The sequence below is a fragment of the Triticum urartu genome, chromosome 6A (genome assembly GCF_056163025.1).
Source record: "Triticum urartu cultivar PI428250 chromosome 6A, HENAU_Tu73, whole genome shotgun sequence".
Lineage (NCBI taxonomy): Eukaryota > Viridiplantae > Streptophyta > Magnoliopsida > Poales > Poaceae > Triticum > Triticum urartu.
In genome coordinates, this window is record NC_141878.1 from 148,425,953 (window position 1) to 148,450,309 (window position 24,357).

General features: G+C 46.7%; 3 protein-coding genes and 1 long non-coding RNA gene across 8 annotated transcripts; 2 read left to right on the forward strand and 2 right to left on the reverse strand.

The window, feature by feature from the left end:
- Nucleotides 1–239: 239 nt before the first annotated feature.
- On the reverse strand, nt 240–13,955 carry LOC125517299 (S-adenosyl-L-methionine-dependent methyltransferases superfamily protein). 4 transcript variants are annotated; one of them, XR_015607682.1, is made up of 9 exons: nt 13,681–13,929; nt 12,713–12,938; nt 12,498–12,632; nt 11,940–12,162; nt 11,370–11,556; nt 10,994–11,178; nt 10,575–10,712; nt 7,055–7,171; nt 240–401 (listed from the first exon to the last, which is right to left on the reverse strand). XR_015607682.1 is itself a non-coding variant. In XM_087527136.1 (8 exons), the coding sequence occupies exons 1-8, from the start codon at nt 13,808–13,810 to the stop codon at nt 7,133–7,135; spliced, it is 1,263 nt and encodes a 420-aa protein (XP_087383262.1). In that variant the 5' UTR covers nt 13,811–13,929; the 3' UTR covers nt 6,944–7,132. The 4 variants fall into 4 exon arrangements, 3 of the variants coding, with proteins under 3 accessions (XP_087383262.1, XP_048538449.2, XP_087383263.1); XM_087527136.1 differs by lacking the exon at nt 240–401 and having other exon boundaries at nt 6,944–7,171; XM_048682492.2 differs by lacking the exons at nt 240–401; nt 7,055–7,171 and adding an exon at nt 9,929–10,244 and having other exon boundaries at nt 13,681–13,955.
- LOC125517300 (LEM3 (ligand-effect modulator 3) family protein / CDC50 family protein) lies at nt 6,508–9,767 on the forward strand. Its single transcript, XM_048682493.2, has 8 exons — nt 6,508–6,937; nt 7,269–7,327; nt 7,437–7,511; nt 7,599–7,712; nt 7,894–7,964; nt 8,627–8,924; nt 9,150–9,439; nt 9,519–9,767. Exons 1-8 carry the CDS (start codon nt 6,853–6,855, stop codon nt 9,571–9,573), a joined length of 1,047 nt encoding a protein of 348 aa, XP_048538450.1. The 5' UTR covers nt 6,508–6,852; the 3' UTR covers nt 9,574–9,767.
- A 277-nt stretch (nt 13,956–14,232) lies between the features above and the next one.
- Nucleotides 14,233–21,796, forward strand: LOC147964529 (uncharacterized). Of its 2 annotated transcripts, XR_015607683.1 has the most exons (4): nt 14,233–14,673; nt 19,959–20,003; nt 21,246–21,356; nt 21,479–21,796. It is a non-coding gene; the product is annotated as an uncharacterized LOC147964529 (long non-coding RNA). The 2 variants fall into 2 exon arrangements; XR_015607684.1 differs by lacking the exon at nt 19,959–20,003.
- A 722-nt stretch (nt 21,797–22,518) lies between these two features.
- On the reverse strand, nt 22,519–23,179 carry LOC125514131 (histone H3.2). The gene has a single exon (XM_048679400.2). It carries the CDS (start codon nt 23,074–23,076, stop codon nt 22,666–22,668), a length of 411 nt encoding a protein of 136 aa, XP_048535357.1. The 5' UTR covers nt 23,077–23,179; the 3' UTR covers nt 22,519–22,665.
- Nucleotides 23,180–24,357: the final 1,178 nt, after the last annotated feature.

The window sequence follows — 24,357 nt, forward strand, 5'->3', positions numbered from 1 at the left end:
CGTGAGGGAGAGGCTCGTCATTGTAACACCCTCGATGCGGCTATATCTCCTACGTGTCGAAGCATGACTTAGAGGCATAACCGCATTGAAAGCAATGTCGCAAGTAAGGTAATCTTCACAACATCCCATGTAATACATAATAAGGGGAAAGGTACATAGTTGGCTTACACTCGCCACGTCACACAAAGTACATAAATAGCAATACATCATCAAATACACTCATGGTCAGACTACAATACCAAAATAAAAGATCAACCCAACATGCGACACGGTCCCGATCGCCCCAACTGGGCACCACTACTGATCATCAGGGAAAGACACATAGTAACGGCGTGAGTCTACGTCGAACTCCCACTTGAGCTCAAGCGCGTCATCTGGAACGGAATCATCAGGCCCTGCATCTGGTTGGAAGTAATCTGTGAGCCACGGGGACTCAGCAATCTCGCACCCTCGCGATCAAGATTATTTAAGCTTAATAGGTAAGGCAAGGTAAATATGTGGAGCTACAGCAAGCGACTAGCCTATATGGTGGCTAACCTGTTCGCAAATGAGAGCGAGAAGAGAAGGCAAAGCACGAACGAATAACTAGAGAACAACCTACGGCAAACATTACTCCAACACCGTGTTCACTTCCCGGACTCCGCCGAGAAGAGACCATCATGGTAACTCACACAGTTGATTCATTTGAATTAAGTTAAGGTTCAAGTTATCTACAACCGGACATTAACAAATTCCCATCTGCCCATAACCGCGGGCACGGCTTTCGAAAGTTCAAATCCCTGCAGGGGAGTCCCAACTTAGCCCATGACAAGCTCTCACGGTCAACGAAGGATATACCTTCTCCCAAGACATTCCGATCAGACTCGGCATCCCGGTTCTACAAGACACTTCGACAAGTTAAAACAAATCCAACAACACCGCCCGAATGTGCCGACAAATCCCAATAGGAGCTGCACATATCTTGTTCTCAGGGCACACTCAGATGAGCTCTCCATACAACTAAAACCAAACCTCGAGTTTCCCCGAGGTGGCGCTGCACAGGACTCTAGTTTGGACCAACACACAGAGGAGCACTGGCCCGGGGGGGGGGTTTAAATAAGATGACCCTCGGGCTCCGGAAACCCAAGGGGAAAAAGAGGCTAGGTGGCAAATGGTAAAACCAAGGTTGGGCATTGCTGAAAGAGTTTTATTCATGGCAATTTGTCAAGGGGTTCCCATTATTACCCAACCGCGTAAGGAACGCAAAATCCGGGAACATAACACCGATATGACGGAAACTAGGGCGGCAAGAGTGGAACAAAACACTAGGCAAAAAGGCCGAGCCTTCCACCCTTTACCAATATATAGATGCATTAAGATAACAAGATAATATAGTGATATCCCAACAAGAAAAATAATGTTCCAACAAGGAACAGTCTCCAATCTTCACTTGCAACTAGCAACTCTATAAGAGGGGCTGAGCAAAGCGGTAACATAGCCAAACAACGGTTTTCTAGGACAAGGTGGGTTAGAGGCTTGGTTCAACAATATGGGAGGCGTGATAAGCAAGTGGTGGGTATCGCAGCATAGGCATAGCAAAAGAGCGAGCAACTAGCAAGCAAAGATAGAAGTGATTTCGAGGGTATGATCATCTTGCCTGAAATCCCCCAAGGAAGAAGAACGAGTCCATGAAGAAGATAAACGGGCGTAGTCGAACGGATCCTCACACACACGACGTTATCGGAACCAACCCGAAGAAGCAACACCGGAAAGAAGCAAACGACATAGTAAACAACCAACACATCAACATGGCATGATGCACAATCGAGTATGATGCATGTCCGGTTTAATGAAGCATGGCATGGCAAAGTGCACAAGCAACCCTACAAATTAAGTGGAGCACAATATGCAACTCCGTTGCATATTGACGAAACACCACATTCAAGTTATTTAGTTCGATCTCGTTTATGTACCCAACAATATTAAATGTTGTTAAACATGGCAAGAGGGTGAAGCAAATGAAAACTACCTATCTAGGCAAGTTTAAATGAGGCCGGAACAACAAACAACAAGTCTGGAAAACCCTCATATGCATATATTTGGTTATGGTACTGTTCTGCCCTAAACGTAATTTTAGAGTTGTTAAACGTGCTAGATGAGTGCATCATGTTAAACTAGGCATTTTTCTACCCCATTTACATATAAAGTTTATTAAATTCGGAGCTGCGGTTGAATAGTTATGAATTAAAGTATTTTAGCATGGCATAGGAGCAAATTATATGTAACCAACATTTTAAACATATTAAACATGGATGAAAATGACATATTATGAAACTAGAGGAAAAACTAAGCATATTTCATATATAATTCATTTTAGTCCGATGCACAAATTGTGAGTTATTATATGCATGTTGTGCAAGGGGTTTTCTGTAAATCTGCGTTCTCTGGAAAATTAGCTAAAACGTTCTGCGGAAAAAAACATGTAACAGGCCAAAACTGGTCAGCCCAACAGAAGGAAAAAAAGGAGGCACCGGGGGTTCTTCACCTAGTGGGCCTCGGCCCGGCTTGGCAGAGGAGGCCAGCGACACTGGGCCTTGGGCTGCATAGGGGAGCGGCTGGGGCGGCTGGACTACGCGCGGTGTAGATCTGGCGATTAACTGGACCGGGTCAATGAAGACGATTAGGAGCGGGGTCAATCGAGCTCCTCTGCTTGATGCGTGCAGAGCGAACAGAGGTCGCCGGCGGCTGCTTGAACTTGGCGAAGGACGACGCGATGGGCAGTGGCGGCAGACCAAGGTGAAGTAGGGGAGGTCCGGCAGAGGATGCAGAACCCGGGCGGCGCGATTTGAGACTCCCAGCGGTGGCTGGTGCTGCAAGGGGACGGGTGTCCATGGAGCTCGCTCCTTCTGGTTCGGTGAGGTACGACAAGGCGGCGTGGTTCCAAGACTTGCGACACAGACGAGTTCCGGACGGTCAAGATCCCACTGGAATGTGGTAGGGCGAGGTTGGAGCTCCTGGACGGCGAGGACTTGGCGTTCGAATCCACCGGATCGAGACGAGGCGAGGGCGGTGCTATGGCGTTGGTTCTTCTGCGAGGAACACAGGGAAGAGAGGTTAGAGACCAGAGGCAAGAAGAACGGGAGGAAGCAGGGCGCGAGGAGGCCCGGCCTGGATTTGGCGGCGCACGGGGAGGTCCTGTAGGCGCTGCTGCTCATCACCAGCGGGGACGGCTGGCTCCAAGGAAGACCCGAGAGGGAGGGGATCCAGACGCGGTTCCTACCGATCCAAAAAGTGAGGGAGGCTGCGAACGGTTGGGTGGATCGATGGATCGAGGGGAGATGGTGGGTGGTTGGTGCAGGGGGAATGAGAGGATCCTGAGGTGGGGAATGAGTGCGGCGGCGGCTAGGAGGATCCCTAGAAATTAGGGATTTGGTCTGAAATTGGACCAGGGTGGACTATATATATACATCACGGATTAGGTTAGGGGCTATCTCGACCCTACGATCGCAATCGGACGATCGCGGATAAAATAGCTAGGGAGTCCAATTAACAAAACGGAGATGTTTTGTAGACGTTTGGGGATGATCCGGACCCAACGGTGATGACTGTCCGAGTCGGGTTCGGGTGAGTTTCGGACACGCGCGAGGGGTCGATGCACTGTGCAAAGAGGGGTAGGCTGGCCTGGCGGTCGGTAGTGAAATGTGTAGAGAGGCTTGGGCTGAGAGGAGAGGAAAGAAGACAGCCCGGCAACCATTTCCGGAGATCGAAAATGTCCGACGATAGACCGGCTATACTACCACTATAGTTATCCGTTGGGGCATCAAACGATCTCCGGATGCGATGAAACTTGACACGCGGTCTACCTACACTATAATAAGACCACACGTCAACTCTCATCCCATTCCGAGAACATTTTCCGGCCACTTATAAAATACTATTTCGGACTTGTCGCGGGCGCGTGCAAGTGTGTCTGGGCTCAGAACAGACAACGGACGGACTGGGGGAACCCGAACGAATACAAGTTTTGGAAACATGATGATGCAATGCACATGATGACATGACAAAGATGCAACACGCAAGCGAATGACATGGCAAGGACAGCGAATAACTGGAAGACACGCGGCACATCGATCTCGGGGCGTTACAGTCATAGACCACCACATTAGTGGGGAATGCGTCGAGCGACGCGGTGTCGGAGTCGACCAGCATCGGGTCGGTGGAGCCTACAGACTCCAAGTCCACGACAGACTCGCCGGAGATGTGGAGTTGGTCGAGGAGGCCCGCGAGGAGGCTCTCGGAGCCGCTCGTGCCTGCGTTGGATGCAGATTCGTCGGAGAGGCGAACCTCGCCGACAAGTTCGGCGAGGCAGCTGGCTGCGCAGGCGATCTCAACGCCGTGCAGCGCGTCGGTGCAAACTCCGTCTGGCGTGCCTGGCTGGCTGCGCTCGCCGGGGAGGAAAAGGGTTCCCGTCCAGAACAGGTCTCCGGACGGCGGTGCACCAGGCCCCATGGTGGGCGCCAAATGTCGGGGGTTGGGTGCGACATATGCCAAAGGATGGCTTATCATGGTGGGGGCGAGTAGAACGTCGCCGGTGCCTGGAAACGGGATGAGGCGAAGACATGCAAGCCGGCGAATCTTACCCAGCTTCGGGGCTCTCCGGGGAGATAATACCCCTACTGCTGCTCTACGGGGTCTCCGCATGATCACTATGGCAAAGTGTTTACACGATTGCTCCTAGAGCTGTTTCCTGAAGGTAGGAGAAGGCAAGGCTAGCTCTCTCCTTCCTGTATGGTTTGGTCTAGTGCTAATGGATTCCAACCCTTTGCATGGGTGCCCTGGGGGGTTTATATAGGCCTACCCCCTAGGGGTACAATGGTAATCCGGCTGGGCGCGGGCCCAGACGTCAGTCTCTCTGGCCGCCGTCTTATCCGCCGACTCCTGGGGCCCGCCGACTGGTGGGCCCCGCCGACTGGCTCGGTACGGAGCCGACAGGCCGCGTCCGCCGCGGGCGGGTCTTGCCGGCTGCAGATTACTGTAGCCGTGCTTCTAATGACGCGGGCTCGGTCATGGGGTCGTGGCAACAGCTCCGCCGTCTAGCGGGCGATCACTGTTGTCTTTCCCTGTCACATCTGGTTGATGGCGCATGGGACCCGGGGTAGGAGCTGGCCGACTCCCGGGGGCCGACTCCCAACGAGTCCGACTGGTGGCGCACTTGTCGTCTTCTGGGGTCCCGCTGGCTGGTGGGACCCGCTGCCCCAAGGTCGTACGGACAAGCCGTCGTGGGCGCATGATTCGGTCCACCGGTGCTGATGGCAGGGCTGGCATGGCAACAGTGCCACGTCGCACGGAGATCTCCGCGAGTACGGCGTACTGTAGCTATGCCTGCCTCTGGAAAGGGGCGGGAGCAGGCTTCACTGTAGCTACTCCCCTGTCCTGTCCCTCTTGATGAGGACAGGGGGTTTGTTGGAGTCGCGGGCCGACTCCCCAAGGCCGGCTTCTCGGGAAGCCGTCAGTCAAGAGTCGACTTATCCTGAAGTCGTTCCTGGGACTTGTCTGCGAGTGGCTAGTCGGTTGCCTTGCTGCCGACTTCTCAGAAGGCGGCTCTTCGTCCTGGGGTCTTGAGGGACGCAGCCTGCCCCGATATCTTGAAAGGTTCTGAGACTCGGGTTAGCCTACCCGTGGCCTATTACTCCGACATCGTCGCTTTTAGTTGCTTTAAGTTTAGCATTGTTTTTCTTGCACATCCAGGAGAGCGGTGGCTACCGCGGCGTGTACCTCTACAAGAGGTCGTTGGTTCGATCCCTAGAGCGACCATTTTTGCGGTTTTTTAATCTGGCGAAGCGAAACCATTCAAATGGGCCGGCCCAGGGTGAGCTGTGCCCTGTGTGAAGCGGCGACTACTTGCCGTAGTTAGCGGCGAATAGGAAATTCCGACGAAGGACGGCCAAACGCGACACTCCAGAACGCTCGCTTCGGTTGGCTGGGCAGTCGCCCTATTGGGCCTCGGCCCATCCGGAATTATTATTTTTGTTTCCATGACTTTTTGACTTTTTGTTTCGCATGAATGAGTTTTTTTGGCTAAAAAACATGAATGACATTATTATTTTTCACATGTGATTACCATGTTTAGCTGGATTATGCCGAAAACAAAAATGTTCCCATGGATTGCTTTTCTACAGCCCTAACTTTTAAGAATAATACCGTACGTGCAATCACCAAGAAATGTCTACTAGTACTTGTATTCTTCGTGTAGTTAACACTTTTATCACGCGTGTTATGCTCTCCGTGTTGTTCTAGTCCCATATACGCGTCACCATGGCCCCTTGAAAGATCCACGAAGCACACAGCCAATCCCACGTACCCGCCAAACCCCTCCAACCACTCCATCCAACCCACCCGTTACACTACGCATCCAACCCGAGCCGGAAACCAGAAACCATCAATCAATCAAGCTTAGAAAAGAGACACCAAGGAGGAAAAATTAGAACCATCTTCTTGGCTTGACCAGTTCAGCCTCCCCATTGGTCGCGCCCGCCGGCTGGGCTCAACGCGCCCGCCACGACCGCCAACTCTTCTCCCCCCACGAGTCAAACCGCCCCGTCTCCCCCTCTCCCTCTCCCTCCCTCCTTTCCTTGTAACCTTCGCAAGAGGAACAGCGGCAGCAACAAGAGCGCCAGGCCAGGCCAGGCCAGCAGACCATCCCCCCTCCCCTCCCCTCCCCCATTGCCGCCCTCCTCCCCCTCTCCCCGCCCGCGGAACCTCGAGCGCGGGACACGTACGCGCAGGAAAAGGCGCGCGCATTTCGGCTGTCGGCGGGGAGGCTTGTTCGCCGGCGGCGGCGTTTCTTGGCGGCCGGGCCGGTCGTTCGGCGGGATGAACAGCGGCGACGCCGCCGGGTCCAGCTCCGGCGGATCCGGGGACGCGGGCGCGCCCAGGAGGGCCTCCAGGAAGCCCAAGTGTGAGATCTCGCGCCTCTCTTTCTTCTCCTTTTGGCTGGGGTTTGGTGGTACAATCGCTTTTTCTCTCTGCAAGTCCAATAAGATGCAATCCTGTGAAGTTTAATATGGTTACTCACTTGGCTACGCGGCCTGGGCGTGGAAAGCTTGCTCATCATCCTTGCCCCATGTGTTGAGAATAGGAGAGTTGACTTCCTTTAGAGCCGGAGCTTGAGCTTCGACTCATCAACCAAATCCTGCAATCCAAAATCACATGCTCGGTCAAATGAAGTTTAGGTGCAACTGCCAAACTTGCTGCCAAATTTATTCATATCTGCTCTTTCGTGTAAGCAGATTCCAAGTTTACGCAGCAGGAGCTCCCAGCTTGCAAGCCAATCCTTACTCCAAAATGGGTAGGTTGACAAGTATTACATCTTTTCTGGCGTGAGTTAGCTTTTGCTATAAAGAGATCATATGTAGGATCACCTCACCTCACAAATGGTTGCACTTGTGTTTATGCAGGTCATTTCGGTGTTTCTTCTTGTCGGTGTCATTTTTGTCCCGATAGGTGTTGCTTCGTTGCTAGCTTCAAATAAGGTATGCTGAATATGGCCTATGCTGATTCAACCACATATATGTACACCATCTTTTGTTAGTTAACGTTTGTTGGTTTCTTTGCCGTAGGTCGTTGAGATTGTTGATCGATACGATGATGCGTGCGTCCCGTCTAATGTTACTGACAAGCTTGCCTACATCCAGAACTCAACGATATCTAAAACCTGCCAAAGGACACTCAAGGTAATGAGCTTAGCTGCATGCTTCTATAGGTCTAATCATTGGAATGGCACAGTAAAAACCACTAGGCATTATCGTGTAGCATAGTGTGTGATGTGTCAGTTAATTCACAAATATGTATCTTGGTTTAAGAATCAAAGTAACCCTTGTCTGAAACATTTCTTCGTTGTATGTTGGTCTCCAGGTCCCGAAGGATATGAAGCAGCCAATTTTTGTGTATTATCAGTTGAATAACTTCTACCAGAATCATAGGAGGTATGCACTGTGCTTTGCGAGGTTACCAATATGTCAAAGACGTTGAAGTAAATACAACGGGTCTTTGGCTCAAATGTGTGTCCAGTTTTTGCTCCAATAGCATTGAAAATGAATAAAATGAAGAAAAGAAAAAAGCATTGTCAATAATGTTAACTCACAAATGGATAGTGATTATGCAAAGGAAGGCTTGAACAGCATAAGCTTGAAGTGGGGGTAGGATTTTAGAAGGAAGAAGAGTGGACTAAAATCTGGAAAGGGGAACTATAGATGAGAAGTAATTCATTGTTCTTGTTTATCAGATTTTTGTTTTGCTGGAAATTGCTTGTCTGACTTGACCCTAAGAAACTTGTCTAAACTACTACATGGAATATATGTACACTAAAATAAACCCAACTATCAAGGAAATTATTTAATATTATGTCCACTTTCCAACTAATGTTGCGTAGGCCTCCCACATAATTGCATGAAGAAGTGCCTATAGCCACTACTAATGGCACCTACTGATTGTTGTCCGGATGGCTAAAATGTTGGATATTGACACATCGACATGCAATTTTAGCAGTTAAAGCTCTTTTTTTATTTGCTCAAACAGTTTTTTTGTACTTTGTTTTCCTAGGAGCCTTATACTTTCCCTGCTTACATATCACATTTTTCACATTCAGATATGTTAAGAGCCGGAATGACCAACAGCTAAGAGATGCTAGTAAGGCAAACGAGACCACGCTTTGTGACCCTGAGAAGACCAGAGATGGAATGGCTATTGTTCCATGTGGTCTGATTGCATGGAGCACATTCAATGATACATATACCTTCCAACACAACACTAACAACATATCAATCGACAAGACAGACATCTCTTGGAAGAGTGACAGGGACCACAAATTTGGAAGTGATGTCTTCCCAAAAAACTTCCAGAAAGGTCCTCTTATAGGTGGAAAAACACTCAACGAATCTATACCGGTATGCTTTTGGGTTTCAATTTCACTCAGTATCATAAGATTATTGTTGCATATGTGGTTGACAAGCAATAATTACTCAGGTATATTATGGCTGTCCAATTTAAAGATAAACTGACCTCAGCACGATCATTTTCCATTAGATAGACCAATATAAGTTCTTTGAGCAGCCAAAAAGATAACATTTTGTGCCCCTGAAAGTTACTTATTCTACCTGTCTGCTGTGCAGCTGAGTGAGCAAGAGGACCTTATTGTTTGGATGCGAACTGCCGCGCTTCCTACATTCAGAAAACTGTATGGTAGGATACGTGTTGACCTCAAAGAAAATGACACCATTACTGTTACGCTGGACAACAATTACAACACATATAGCTTTGATGGCAAAAAGAGTTTGGTGCTTTCTACTTCAACTTGGCTTGGTGGAAAGAATGATTTTCTTGGTCTTGCATATCTTACTGTTGGTGGACTCTGCTTCTTCCTGGCATTTGCATTCACCTTACTCTACTTGATAAAACCAAGGTTAGTGGCTTATAAGCTCTCGTATGCCGATCATATTAAGTTGTTACATCGCTGATCTTTTTTTCTGGTCTCCATGCAGAAAATTGGGAGATAACAACTACTTGTCATGGAACAGAAACTCTGCAGGCCACTGATACACTCTGAAAGTTGATTTCCGCATTCAACATCTTGGTCTTATGGTTAACTTGTATCTTTGTACGAAAATAGCAATTTTTGTGTACGAGCTGTTGTCAAAGTACGTGTATCAAGTAGACTTGTGTGTATGAGCAACACGAAAGGGTGTACATTATTATACTGAAATATAGATACACGGTTCTTTTGTTGAAAATTGCATTCTCGAGAGTGAAGATGAATCTGTGGACTGATCTTCATCCCTGTTCAGTGCTGTCAGATTTAAACAGGTGCATTCTGTTATTTCACTTGATGTATTTTTGCAAAGTAAGTTTTCTTAGAGCATTCTTGCATGTTTTTTTGGAACTCCATAAAGAATAATGATCTGCAATATACGCTGATAAGATAATCATTGAAGGGTTACAAGATACATATGTTCTTGTTCGGAAAATTTCTACACCTAACCTTTATGACTAAAATAGGACATCAAACTAGAGGCACAACTTCAGAAATCAGCTCTTCGGAAATGGTTACTGGTCAGTAGAATGTTTTGACTGTCCCTTCTTCACATTACTCGGAGTAAGTAATTGCTGAGATACTGGCCTTCAGGATATGAAGGGTCGATGGGATGATCGCAAGCTGCTCCTGCTTGACGTAAAACCGTAACCTTTCGACCGGCCATTGATGCAGCACCCTTTAAGTTTGAAGCAAGATGAATTATCATCAACGTGGATAAACAAAAGGGAATTTGCAATGGAATATAGACAAGCTGATTGAATTAACTTTTGTTTTTTACCACCTAGTACGCATGCCAATATGAAAAGAAACTAAAAGGGCCATGAATATTCATCGTAAACCTTCTATGAGTTTTCAGTTTGACATGCTGGAAGACATTAAATGGGTTCAATAATACAAACTCCAATTGGCACTGTAATAAAATTCTAGATTTGAGTAAATAGGACCCAAGAATCCATGTGACAAGGTGTACGCTGAGCAGTTCTGCAAGACGGGCAACATAAAATACCTGAATGGTTTTAAGGAAGAGACCACTTTGGGTCATAGCTCCAGAACAGGAGCATGTCATGAGTAACCCCCCTGGCTTTACCACTTGCATTGCAAGAGCGTTCAGGCTTCTGTACATACCGGATGCACTTTGTAGCACCTACAAATACAACAGAGAATCCCCCTTCACTTACATAGAGCAATTGTGGGTTCAAGACTTCAAGTGTACAGACAGTCTGTGAGCCGGATAAAGGGTTTTGCTGATGTTCAGGGTAAGTACTAAAGAGCAAGTTTAGTTAGATGCCTACTGAGGCATGAACAAATGATTCATGAACCTTTTGATGTATAACATGCTTCAGAACTTCACATGATCACATCAAAGATGAAATGATAATCAAGCCAAATTAGGAACTACAAGCAGATGCTTCATGGGATGTATACCTTCTTTCGAGGTGCCAACTTTGGAGGATCCAGGATTACCAAGTCCCACAGCTCATTTCTTGAGATAGCACCTTTCATGAATGTAGTTGCATCTTCTTTTAAGAACGAAATTCTCTCAGCATCAAGCTTATTTAGAAGAATATTCTCATTGGCAAGATCTAGTGCAGATCCTGATGAATCAATGCCTGAAAATGGTACTAGTCAGATTGTCGTTTTTACAAGCCAAACCTGTAGAGTGTTATAAAGTGATACTAAAAAGGACACACTGTTGTGGGTTTTCCAAATGAATGATACAACTAGACTATAATTCAACTGTGATGAACTCTCAGAGCATCTGAACAGAGGACTAAAAGGTCCACAGCTTACAGTACTATACCAGTAACATTTGTTGCACCGCCCTTGGCTGCACTAAGAGCAAAACCACCACTGTAACAGCAAAGGTCCAGAACCCTCTGGTCCTTCGAGAGTGTGGATATGAAGTGGCGACTTTCCCGTTGATCTGCATAAAAACCTGTCTTCTGCCCCTCCATAGAGACTAGATAGATGATGCCATTTTCCATAACCTGGATGTAAGAAAAGCACACGTGTTGGAACTACGAGCAACACAAGTATGCAACATAGCAGGTAGAGAAGATTGACAAATACTGCAAGTAAAGCTATTGCAATGCTCTGTTCAGTCCCGCACAACCGCACACACTGTCAGTCTCTTTACACTAGCTGTAGTTGCTAACTTGCTATATTAATTGAGTAGGACAAACCCGGTTCAAAAAGAATATGGCAAAGGCAAAAATGTACTCGAATTGAAGCTAAACCTCCTCGCATTTTTTTTGAAGCTGAACCCTATTACCGTGACTTGCTAAAAATAGATACATTGAACCATAATTTGTAAAATTTTAAAATCAAACTTCCTAGCTTCCTTTAAAAACATTCAAGTCAGCAGGCTCACCTTCACAGTTCCAGAGTATGAAGAGGGTGCAGGTTCTTTTTGTTCTGACATATCTAATCCTTCTTCTTTTAGAATATCAGTTGATGACCTCCACTTTATATGGTTAACATCACTAACTTTGCTAACAAGTGACTGGATTTGTTGCCTATATTTCTCAACCCAAGCAGCAGATGAAGCAATTACAGCAACATCAGCAAATATATCCACTATCAGACCAGATAATCTGCATTTCAAAACATTGAATATTGATAGTTACACTACTATGCATGAATACAAGAATGAGACAACAGGCAAGGTTTCGGAGAGATAGAAAAATGCAAGTCATTCAATGCTCAAGATCAGTATTCTCTGCTGCACATGTCGAAAATACGCAGGGCAATATAACTATCTATTGTTTATACAAAGATATCAAGATACAAAGTTGAACTATTTGGAGACCCATGTGTACTAGAAGTAAAAAATGGTGCTGAATGCTGAACTAACCATGCTCCTTTCAATGATGGGTATCAAGGTGGTTTCTTTGCTAACTGAAGTATAGCAATGGAGAACAGTATATACCTGTCGCCTTCACTATTGATGAGACGGTAAGCATTTGTATTAGTTGAGGGGAAACCCAAACTACGCCGTAAATCCACCGCAGAACAAAGTCTTTCTTCGAGCAGTCTTTCCATATTTAATGCAGAGGCTGGATCTCTGAGCAAAACAAAAATAGGGGATATTCAGCACAAGCTCTCAAAATCTCAATAACCATAGAACCTCAACAATTGTGTCACCTTTTTGCCTCTTCTTCTAGTTGCATTAGCCGAACACAAAACATAGACACGGAGTTATAGACACCCCATCCGATAGGTTTCTCTGACCCATCAGCTACCAAAACAACATCACCAGTTCTCGGAGGAGGGCGGCCAATTATTCTATCAACAGCACCACTGTACACCATTGGACTCCCGTCTCGGAATATCTGAGTCTTGCCCTTCTTTAGTACCACTTTCGCCAAACCTAAAAAAGGTGCTTGGATGTTAGTATATACTTCGGTTCGAGCGAAGGAAAGAAAGAAGTCCCTACTGGCCATAACCTATGCTTAACCCAAACAAGCAGAATGGGAGATGCTTGATTAATTGATTTCAGCGTTGTGGATGAAATCTAGCCAGCTTTTTGGACAAGGTCCATCATTCCACTTTGTGGTGATGCATGCCACTATTTCGTGAAACTAATTTAAACGAAGGATGAACCGTTTTTAGGAGACTGTAACTACCATCGTTTCTAGCTGTTGTTATTACCATATAAATGTCCCTTAGGGGAAGTAGAACTTTTAACAGTTGACAACCTCTGGCTTGGAGGATTATGAGCAAGTAAAATTAGCAATATAGGTCCTCATACCAGGCCATGAAACAATGACCAAACATTAACAGTTGTTTACCACTCGCTACAACTGTATCAAGCAATGAGCGTCCAAGCTCAGGAAATGGACGCATTGGCAAACGGCCGGCCCATGACCAGATCGAAAGGCAACACGGGAAACAAATGCGCAGTTCACTTGGTCGTTTCAACAAACAGCTCGTCGCCATGGCGCTCCCATTCGCCGCCACACGTAGGATAGAAGGGACGAGCACAAACCTCGCTGCACGGGATGAGCAGAAACGAGCGCCGCGGCGGGGGAGAGGACCACAGTAAATCCGTTCGACAGAATGCCGGCAGTGACTAGGCGAGCGCGGGCGCGAGATGAGTAAAGGACGTGGACCTTTGCGGTCGGCGGCGAGCTCTTCCAGGGCGGAGGAGGAGGAGGCGACGGCGGAAGCGGGCCTCGCGAGGCGCGCCCTGACGAGGGCGGGCACAGACGCCGGAGCCGCGGCGCCGCAGGCGCGGAGCATCGCGTAGCTCGTGCTGGCGCTGCGTATAGCAGCCGACGTTCGCCACAAAGTTAACCGAGACTTGTGGATTGGTATTTCCTCTTCAAGTTGCGCATCTTGTGTCACTGCGATGTGGGGCCTTCATCGAGGCCAGGCCACTGAAGAAGTGAAGAGTGGAACGCTCCCGTTCGACTCGCTGCTTCTTGTCGGGGGCCAGTCGCGAGCGCCGCCGCAGCCGCCGCAATCATCGACGCCAGAGCGTCTGCGTGCGACTCTTTGGCGACGACGCGGCGGTCTGCACTTCGTCGGGCCACCTTCTCGGTAACCGCGCCGCCCTTTCTCTTCCTTCTCTATGCTCGCGTCGCGTGTGCTCGGTTGTCGGTTTGCGTCCTACAGTATTGTTTTTTGGGGGCACTGCCGCACCGCAGAGGGTCGCGCAGCTATTGTAGAAGTATAATTTTGTGCTCGTCATTGCAACTTGATTGTTGTGACCATGCATTTTGTTTTTTGGGAGCGTTTAGTGGGCGGCCGGCTGCTCACTAGCGCGATGGAGCGGCCAGCCATAAAAGGCAACTTCCTGTCCCCCTTGGTCCCAGGAAGGAAAGTTCCTTCCTACCCGACTACCCACGCTCTCAACAAACAGAAAATCTCCCCCATCGTTGTCACGTGATAACCACATCCCCACGCCTCCCACGCATAGCTCGCCCACACTTCCTCCCCCCACGGGTCGCCCTTTTGATTCTCCACGAAAGAAGTGTATCCCAGGCCTAGATCCAAACCCTACAGAGCTGCCATGGCAGAGCAAAACTAGGTGAAGAAATTGGTCAGAAAAGGTTCAATTCTAAGAAGAGGGAGTACAAAGCCATAGCAGGTAGCAGCATCAGGTAACTTTCCTCTAGCCTCCAGATCATCCTTCTTCACTTTCCCCTTCCCTTTCCCTCTGGATCTGCCACAAATCTTCTCCGGTCTTCTCCATAGTTGAAGGAAGAAGGAACATGAAGCAGCAAATAGAGTTGAATATGATCTCTGCACAATAGAACACTTTCCTGTGCAACTAAACATGGATCCAAGCCAACTTTTGCCTGGATGCGTGCAAATAAACCTACCATTATGCAAAAATAGACCGGGCGAAGTGCCTGTGCAAAAAAACCATCTATTTGTGCAACTAAACATGAATCCAAGCCAAGTTTTGCCTGGATGTGTGCATATAAAAAAAGGAGTAGTTGCATATGCAAAAATAGACAAGATGTAGTGCCTGTGCAAAAAAAAACCATCTATTTGTGTAACTAAACATGAATGTAAGCCAACTTTTGCCTGGATATGTGCAAATAAACACAATGTGTAGTTGCAGATAGAACAATAAAACTGCATGTAGTGTCTGTGCAAAAGAAATGATATTTGTGCAACCACACATGGATCCATGCCAACTTTTGCTGCAATCTGTGCAACAAAAACAAAGCAGACTAATAAAGCACAAAACATAGTAACATCAAGCGTACATAGTCTTGTCACATAGAAAATGCAGTAGGAAAAATATGTTCAATATACTAAAGAAAAAACAGAAAAAGATGAAAACTATTTTCTGCCATCTGAATCTTCTTTCTTCGTCCAAATAGCAGTGTATAAGAATTGTAGCATTGAATTATGTGCAGAATCTACGTCAGGTCCTTGACAAATAAACCTGCACATCATTAGAACAACAAATTTGTGAGAAAAATACTGAACAAATCTCCTGTTTTGTATCTATGCAACCTATTTACTGCAAACTGTGCAACATACATAACCACTCTGTGCAAAAGAAGTGCCAGAAAATATTGTAAACGGATTGTGAAAATTAGTAAGTTAAAAGAAGTAAAAAAAAAGGTGTGTCAAATACATTGTGAAACTAGTGTGCAACTACTTAGGGTTCTGCATTGCAAAACATCTTGTTTGTAACACATTTTGAGAATACAGAAAAAATAACTTGTGACTATCCTGTTTGTTCTCTAGAAAAGGTAGAGGTGATTAATTATCATTACATACAAATATTTGTTCTCTGGAAAACTAGATTAAAAAGTTGAGGATGGCAATTTGATATCCTGTTTGTTCTGCAACTAGAAATGCTGGTGATGACAACTAATGAGATATTCTGGTGCGACTAGAAATGCTGATGATGCCAACTAATCAGATATTCTTGTGCGACTAGAAATGCTGATGATACCAACTAATGAGATATTCTTGTGTAACTAGAGAGGTTGAAGATGTCAACTACTACTTGGATAATGTTGTCCAACTAAAATTGCAGAGGGTGCCAACTAAATAGATACTCTTCTGCAACTAGAAAGCCTGAGGGTGCCAAGTCATTAGATACTATTGGGCAATCCTCAAAAAATTTAAGATGGGATTAATCTGAATTCTTGTGCAACTAGAGAGGCTGAAGATGTCAACTACTTGGATAATGTTGTCCAATGAGAATTGCAGAGGGTGCCAACTAAATAGATACTCTTCTGCAACTAGAAAACATGAGGGTGCCAAGTCGTTAGATACTGTTGGGCAATCCTCAATTTTTTTTAGATGGGATTAATCTGAGTTCTTGTGCAACTAGAGAAGCTGAGGATGTCAACTAGTTGTATATTGTTGTGCAACTAGAATTACCGAGGTTGTCAACTAATTAGATACTATTCTGCAACTAGAAAGCCTGAGGATGCCATGTCGTTACATACTCTTGGGCAATCCTCAATTTTTTTAAGATGGGACTAATCTGAGTTCTTGTCCAACTAGAGAAGCTAAGGACGTCAACTAGTTGTATATTGTTGTGCAACTAGAATTACTGAGGTTGCCAACTAATTAGATACTATTCTGCAACTAGAAAGCCTGAGGATGCCAAGTCGTTACATACTCTTGGGACAATTCTAAAAAACTTGAAGATGGCAACGTTGAGCAACTGAGAAAGTTGAGCATGCCAATGCTTATTTAGTCCTTCTACAACTATGTATGAAAATTAATACACTTGGCTGACTGTATGTGGAGTAAAAAATCACCGAGAAAAAAGGGATTGGAGGAGGTAGTGGAGGTGCTACTCCGACTCCACGACCAAGGACTCCCTTGGCGACCTACTAACCCAGCCACAATGGATCTTGTAGTCAGACCTTGACCACCTCTGCAGGCGTGTTGTAGACACCTGCTCACCAACTACCCCTACCAATAGGATGTGCGACTTCGGCGGCTGGTTGTCGATGTGCAACTACGAAAGCATGGTTGTGCGATTTTGCGTGGCTTCCTAACGACCACAGCGGTCCAGCTCCATCACTGAGAAAAAAAGGGATTGGAGGAGGTAGTGGAGGTGCTACTCCGACTCCACGACCAAGGACTCACCTGGCGACCTACTAACCCTGCCACAATCGATCTGGCAGTCATACCTTGACCGCCGCTGTAGGCATGCTGTCGACACCCGCTCACCAACTACCCCTACCAGTAGGATGTGCGACTTCGGCGGCTGCCCTGACCAATTGTCTGGTTGTCGATGTGCAACTACGAAAGCATGGTTGTGCGACTTTGCGTGGCTTCCTAACGACCATAGCGGTCCAGCTCCATCATCAGAAAAAAGGAATTGGAGGAGGTAGTGGAGGTGCTACTCCGACTCCACGACCAAGGACTCCCCTGGTGACCTACTAACCCAGCCACAATGGATCTAGCAGTCAGACCTTGACCACCGCTGTAGGCGTGTTGTGGACACCTGCTCACAAACTACCCCTACGAGTAGGATGTGCAACTTCGGCGGCTGCCCTGACCAACTACTTGGCAGTCAATGTGCTACTATGTATGCTTAGGTGTGCAACTATGTACTGCTTTTTGTGAAGCTTGTAATTCCTCTCTGTGCAACTATATATAACAAGTGTGAAAACTATTCTAACTTGCATATCTTTCGATTAGAAAAGAGAGGAAACGGACAAAATTGAGCTCTACTGAGTAGCAGTTCCAACGAGCGGTATCGTAATGATAAATGCAGTCTAAGAAAGAAATAGATGGATCAAGTTGCATCAACTACAGATCCATGGAGTTTTGAAAAGTAGGATCCTAAATTCATACCATTAGTGACAAAATAATCTTTAGAACTTCAATTATTTTCATTGATTCAACTAGATGTAATGAGCACCAACCAAAACCAAGAGGAACTAGTAACTATACCAAGTAGTCTTCAGTAATTCTTACTTACAAGAACTAGAAATTCCTTTGATTCAACCCAACCAAACACATCTCATAATTCAACAAGCGCAGAAAGCCATTGGTACTCAAGGGACCAACTAATCAGGGAAACCCCTGATCCCATCAAAGTCAATTAGCCTCAGTGTTGAAGTCATACCTGGCAGCAAACCTCCATTGAGGATGGATCTGGATGCAGCAGCGCATACGCACAACTCGAATGGGAACATAGCAGCGACCACACACGCGCACAGGCTTCCTTCTCACTGAAATTTCTTCAGTTCCTCGAACATCAGAGGAAAAACAAAACTCAGGGCCGCATCCCACTTTAAATTACATAGCTCCATGGATGGGCTCAATTTTTTTCTCACTAAATTCCATAGAAGGCAGACACGTACTATGAAAGGATGTAGAAGTACGGAGCACCGGCTGTACGGATGAGCTTGTAGATTGAGTGCTTGCTGAAATTCGTGGATAGGGGAGACACCTTCTTCGCTCTCGCACGGACTAATTAGCAAGGAGGTGAGGGAAGGGCCGTTCGCGGAGGACCGACGGCTAGATGCAGAAGAAAAGGCGAGGCGGCGGACGGGAGACGGCGGCGTGGAGGCGTGGCAGGCGAGATGCCGCAACCGTGGTGGGCCGCGTCGGCCGAGGCGAGGTGAATCGGCAGCGGCGGACGGCACAAGTTGGGGCGGACCGGCGGAGGCGGCGACAAATGCGAGGGAGGTGGGGAGGCGAGTGGATAGCGATGGGTGCGGACGGAAGTGGTCTACTATTTCGCCTCAGTCAGTCGTGTGAGCGTCCCGACCATCTGGCACCTGGCCCACGCGCACGACAATTCGAGCGAGATCGGACGGCCACAAGTCGGCCGCCCGGTTCGTTTAGTTAGTGCACGGCCACTTTTTAGATTTTAGGTTGTTTTTTGGGGGCACTGCCGCACCGCAGAGGGTCGCGCAGCTATTGTAGAAGTATGATTTTGTGCTCGTCATTGCAACTTGATTGTTGTGACCATGCATTGGTGGATTCACAGTTGCTCGGAGGCCTTGTTCTGAATTTGGTTTTCTGAACGTGGACTGGTTGGAGGCAATACATCATGGCCCCTAAGGTTCAGACATCTAACTACACTAGGGTGTATAGGTTCAGTGGCAACTTCTGAACTAGAACAGAGTTGCTGGTACAATGGTAACTTCTGAGATTGTTACTTGCTTGGAGATCAAATATGATTTTGTTATTTGCTATGGCCTATGGTTCTCATTTTGTATATTTACTTGCCCAGTTCGTCTTGGCTTCATGGATTCATAACACTTGCGGTGTTACTGTCCTTTATGTTGACATCCTCTAGGAGTATATTTATCTTTGTAGACACAATTGGTATCAATCTCGAAGTTTAATTTTTCTTTTTGGAGTCATCTTTTGTTGCCAGCTTCATTTTTTGTTGCCAATGCATGCATCCGAATGTGTAACTTTAATCAATAAATTGCCTGCCATTGCCTAGTTGTGCCTTTGTGTAATTTAGAACATTTCTTGCTTGATAAGGTTTGTGATGCTTAGTTTCAGTTCTAATTTTGGGATATAACAGTAGCATCGGTTGCATGACCTTGATTTGGTCATGCCTCGCCCCCCCTGCCATTTAATGTCAGTTTGAACAAATCAGTGGAGCAATGTGTTGTATGCATATCCGCTTGCTGAGCTTTCAGTTTGATGCAACATTGTCCCTCCAGATAAAATTGTAATACTGTGACTGCTTTTCCCATATTCCCATAAATTTCTTGTTGATAGAATATATCATATATTTGCTACAGACAGATTAGTTGCATGCATAATGTCCAAAGAAATTTCTTTTCTATGCCGTGAAATATGTTATTCTGTTTCATTCTTTACCACCAAGTAGTAGCTGAACATTTTTATTCCTGGAAATGCTACCTGGCCCTAAAATCTTGATATACGGTTAATTCCATGGTTCATGCCACCTATTTATGTCTGGCAGGACTGGCATAACATCCGAGCTTGCAACTTCATGGTGTCAAACATGGTACCCATCCGGCATTCCTCATGATGCATGAAAGGTTACAATGGTGAAGTGCAGGCCCGTATGGCAAGCATGTGCAGAGTGTGCGATTGCACAGGGCCCTAAGGGCTCATTCGGTTTGGAGGAAATCAAAACGTAGGAATTAGGGCCTCATTCGGTTTGGAGGATTTTTATAGGAAAAACATGGGAACAAGGATTCCAGAGGAAAATTTCCTATATATGCATTCGGTTTGTAGGGAATCCGTAAAGGAATTTCGTAGGAATACTATTCATTTCCTATGCTTTTGGAGGAAACTACACATCCACTCAAAGCTCATTTTGCGCGTAGGAACGAGGCAAGTCAATTCCTTAGGGTGGCAAGTGCCATCCTATCAAATTCCTATACTACATCAAATTCCTACGTTTAGATTTCCTCCAAACCGAATGAGCCCTAGGAGTAGTATAGGAATATGATAGGATGGCACTTGCCATCCTAAGGAATTGACTTGCCTCGTTCCTACGCGTAAAATGAGCTTTGAGTGGATGTGTAGTTTCCTCCAAAAACACGGGAAATGAGTAGTATTCCTACGAAATTCCTGCACGCATTTCCTACAAACCGAATGCATACATAGGAAATTTTCCTCTGGAATCCTTATTCCTATGTTTTTCCTACGAAAATCCTCCAAACCGAATGAGGCCTAAAAGTTTGAGGCCCCCAAAATTATCTTAAATATCATTTAATAGTACTAATCAGAAAATAATCAAGAAATGGTAGATTTGCAGTGCAACGTTCCACTTTCCAATGCCAACTAGTAGTTCCAAATTCCAAGGCCAACAAATACACAAGCGCACACATTTCTTTTCAACCCCTCTCTCTCTATTTTAAATGATAGTTAATCGTATTAATCAATGCTCATTGGGATTATAACTTTTTTCCATCCAGCATACTATCTGGAACTACTACTAGTAGTACAACAGAGTATTGTTTTCCGGTCTCCATTATCCTGGAAACAATTTATTGCACAAATAAAGAAATTCGAGGGAAGCAATGGATTCATATATGCTCCGCTCTCATCCATTAGTTTTTCTTCTCCTCATGTATCGCCCTTGCATTATTATAGAGAATATTATGTTTATAGTAGTATTCCAAATAAGTAGTAATATAATGATTTCATAATTAGTATTTCTATATATTTTTAGGTGGAACTAGTATTTCTTTTTAAAAGGCCTAATTTTATATATCGCACCGGGCCCCCGAATTTTCAGGTACGGCCCTGGTGAAGTGGTATACTACAATGAACTCTGCTGAACAACAGCTTAGCTGAGGTCAGGAAGAAGTTTCAGGATGCGTTGATCATGTACCCCAACAAGCACACTGTAATGTTTGAACTGTTCCAACATCCAAATGCTCATGTTAAGTTCGGTTAAATATTGTCCTTGCAGATTTGCTTCATATTTACATTTAACAGCAAAGTTGACTGGTCTGGTGATGATCTCAGGGCTAGTGTACGGGACTAGAGCTTCCTGTGGATATGATGGCAGAACTTACTGTTTCAATCAACATGCTTGTCGTGGAAACAGTAAGGTAGTGAAGAGCGGAGAGCATGTGGAGAAGAGAACGGCAGAAGCAGCAAAGAAGATGATAGCCTATATAGTAATCAGTGGGTCCTTTTCGTACCCACCTTTCGATCTTTCAAAGCTCTGCAGCCCATAGGCATCATCAACTAGTTAGATATACAATGTTGCTTAAAATGCTATCACAGAATTTATCTCTTGCAGATGATTGATCAAAATAGCAGTGCGGATGTGCTGGGAAATGATCAGGTTTGAACTTCAAACCTTGATGAAAGTTCAGACTCCGGATCACAGTTCACTCCCAATTCCCAAATGAACGAATTGCAGTTCCTGCAAACACATTCCAGCTACTCATTCACAAGAACCGCAGTTGGTTCAACAATTTTTGTGGCCTTGATGTTAATCCATATTCATAATTTGACAGAAAAAAAAAACATGGTAAGCAGCAAGCACAAACCAGAAGCAATCCAGCAGACCGTATTTCAACCTCAATCTTGGATTCAGAAAGCCTAATATTCAGACTAAGTAAAAATTCACAAGATGAAGATGTATTCTGAAATAGAGTATAAGCAGATGACTTACACTGCAATCTAAGAACTAGTTACCCTTACAATCTAAGACAAAATATACTGTACTACATTGTACCAAAAGAATGGTGAGTATCATGCTTCTCTTGTAGGCTTATAGGAAGTGAGGTTTGTATCAGACTGATTTAATCACAACATCGACGCCAAACTGCAAACTCCTCTTTCACAGGCTCTGGTTCAATATTTTTGCCAAAGCTTATTGCAAATCAATTTGGCACCAACCCACACAGAAATCACCCACACCAGCCGCAATTTTAATTTTGAAGTAGATCCATTCGAAAGATGCATTCAGATTACAGAACGCCTGACAGACAAACTATAGCCAGTAATTCAGAGGGTGGAGACAAGCACAGAAATAAGAAAATATTTCAGAGGGATTTTATCTCATCCTGGTAGCCATATTTCATTGATATAAGTAGTACATCGAAGCACAGCAACAAGCCAGTTACATAGGAGCGACGCACACATGGAACACGACGGGAACAGGGAGCCTAAAACACCTAGCAGTGCGGCGAGCGAGGCGCCTAGGCACGCTCCCCGCGGATGCGGCGGGCGAGCTGGATGTCCTTGGGCATGATGGTGACGCGCTTGGCGTGGATGGCGCAGAGGTTGGTGTCCTCGAAGAGGCCGACGAGGTAGGCCTCGGCGGCCTCCTGCAGGGCGGAGACGGCGGAGCTCTGGAAGCGGAGGTCGGTCTTGAAGTCCTGCGCGATCTCGCGGACCAGGCGCTGGAAGGGCAGCTTGCGGATGAGCAGCTCCGTGCTCTTCTGGTACTTGCGGATCTCGCGCAGCGCCACGGTGCCCGGGCGGAAGCGGTGCGGCTTCTTCACGCCGCCGGTCGCCGGGGCCGACTTGCGCGCCGCCTTGGTCGCCAGCTGCTTCCGCGGGGCCTTGCCGCCGGTGGACTTGCGCGCCGTCTGCTTCGTGCGGGCCATCGCGGGGGGTGCTGGGGGCGCTGGGATGGGAGATAGGAGAGGCTGCTCGGGTGTTTTGAAGTGGAGCGGGGGAGATTGCTTTGCGGTGTGGAAATGGAGGGGAGACGAGGGGGAATAAATAGGAGGCGGGTGGATTTGGTGCTCGGAGCGCGGATCCGGAATTCGGCCGCGGGTGGGGGAGGGGAGACAGGAGCCGTCGGATGGCGTATGAGTGAAGGGTGCCGATCGATTTTGTAGGCGTCGCGCGGATCGCGATCCGTGGGCAGGGACTGCTGGCGAATGGCAGACTGCCATCTGGCACCTGCTTCACGTCTCGACGCGGCCACACTGCTCACGCGGCTACGCGGGCCAACTCAATCACAGTAGGACTGTAGCAGTATGGCCGTCCCAGCACATTGCTCTAACTTTTCATGGCTCTTTAATTCAAACGAATTCCATATGTTTTTTTAGGATTCAGATTCATAGGGTTTTTTTCATATATAACCTGTTTAATTTGTATGATAAATCCTTAGGAAAACTCCTAAGAATTGCTTTGCAGTCCATTTTGTAGGGGGGTTTCATCCACTCAAATCTCTTGGTACAATTCATTTGTTTTTCATGTGGAATCAAACGTTTTTTTTCAAAAATTTCATGAATTCCTAATCCTATAGAATTCAAACTGACACATAGATCCAATTGTGCATTTTTCTCCTTTACTGTAATGAGTGGGGGTACGTTGGTCCGCTCAGAGCAACTCTAGCAGACCCCGCAAAACGTCCGGCCCGTAAAAATTCCGGCGAGTATGTGGGTTCGGGCCAATTTTCCGGCCAGAACAGAACCCGCATACTCGCCCGGCCCGCAAAAAATGTTGCCGCAACCCGCAAACCGCATGCCCTGAGCACTATAAGTGCGGTTCCACGACCCTTTTGCGGGTTCAAACCATATCCCCTCGCCGCCGTGAGCCATCCGGTTCCCCTTTCCACTCTCCCAATTTCTCACCGTCGGCGACCACCTGCCCCGCCTCCAGCCGCCATGTGGGGGCGAATGTGGAGCTCCAGAAGCGGCTCTGGCAGCAAATCCGGCCGTGAGAGGGACTCGGAGCGCGAGCGGCGCGTCCGGTCGACGGCGCGAGGAAGCACGGCGCCCGGAAGTGGACCAACCACGGGATGTCGTCGCCGGCGAGCTTCAACCGCCACGAGACGGAGGAGTACGACCGTCGGCGCATGTCCTTCTCCTCCGCGAGGTCTTCCTACGCCGGATCCTCCTCGTCCTCCGCCGTGGGCTTCCTCCCCGTGAAGAGGG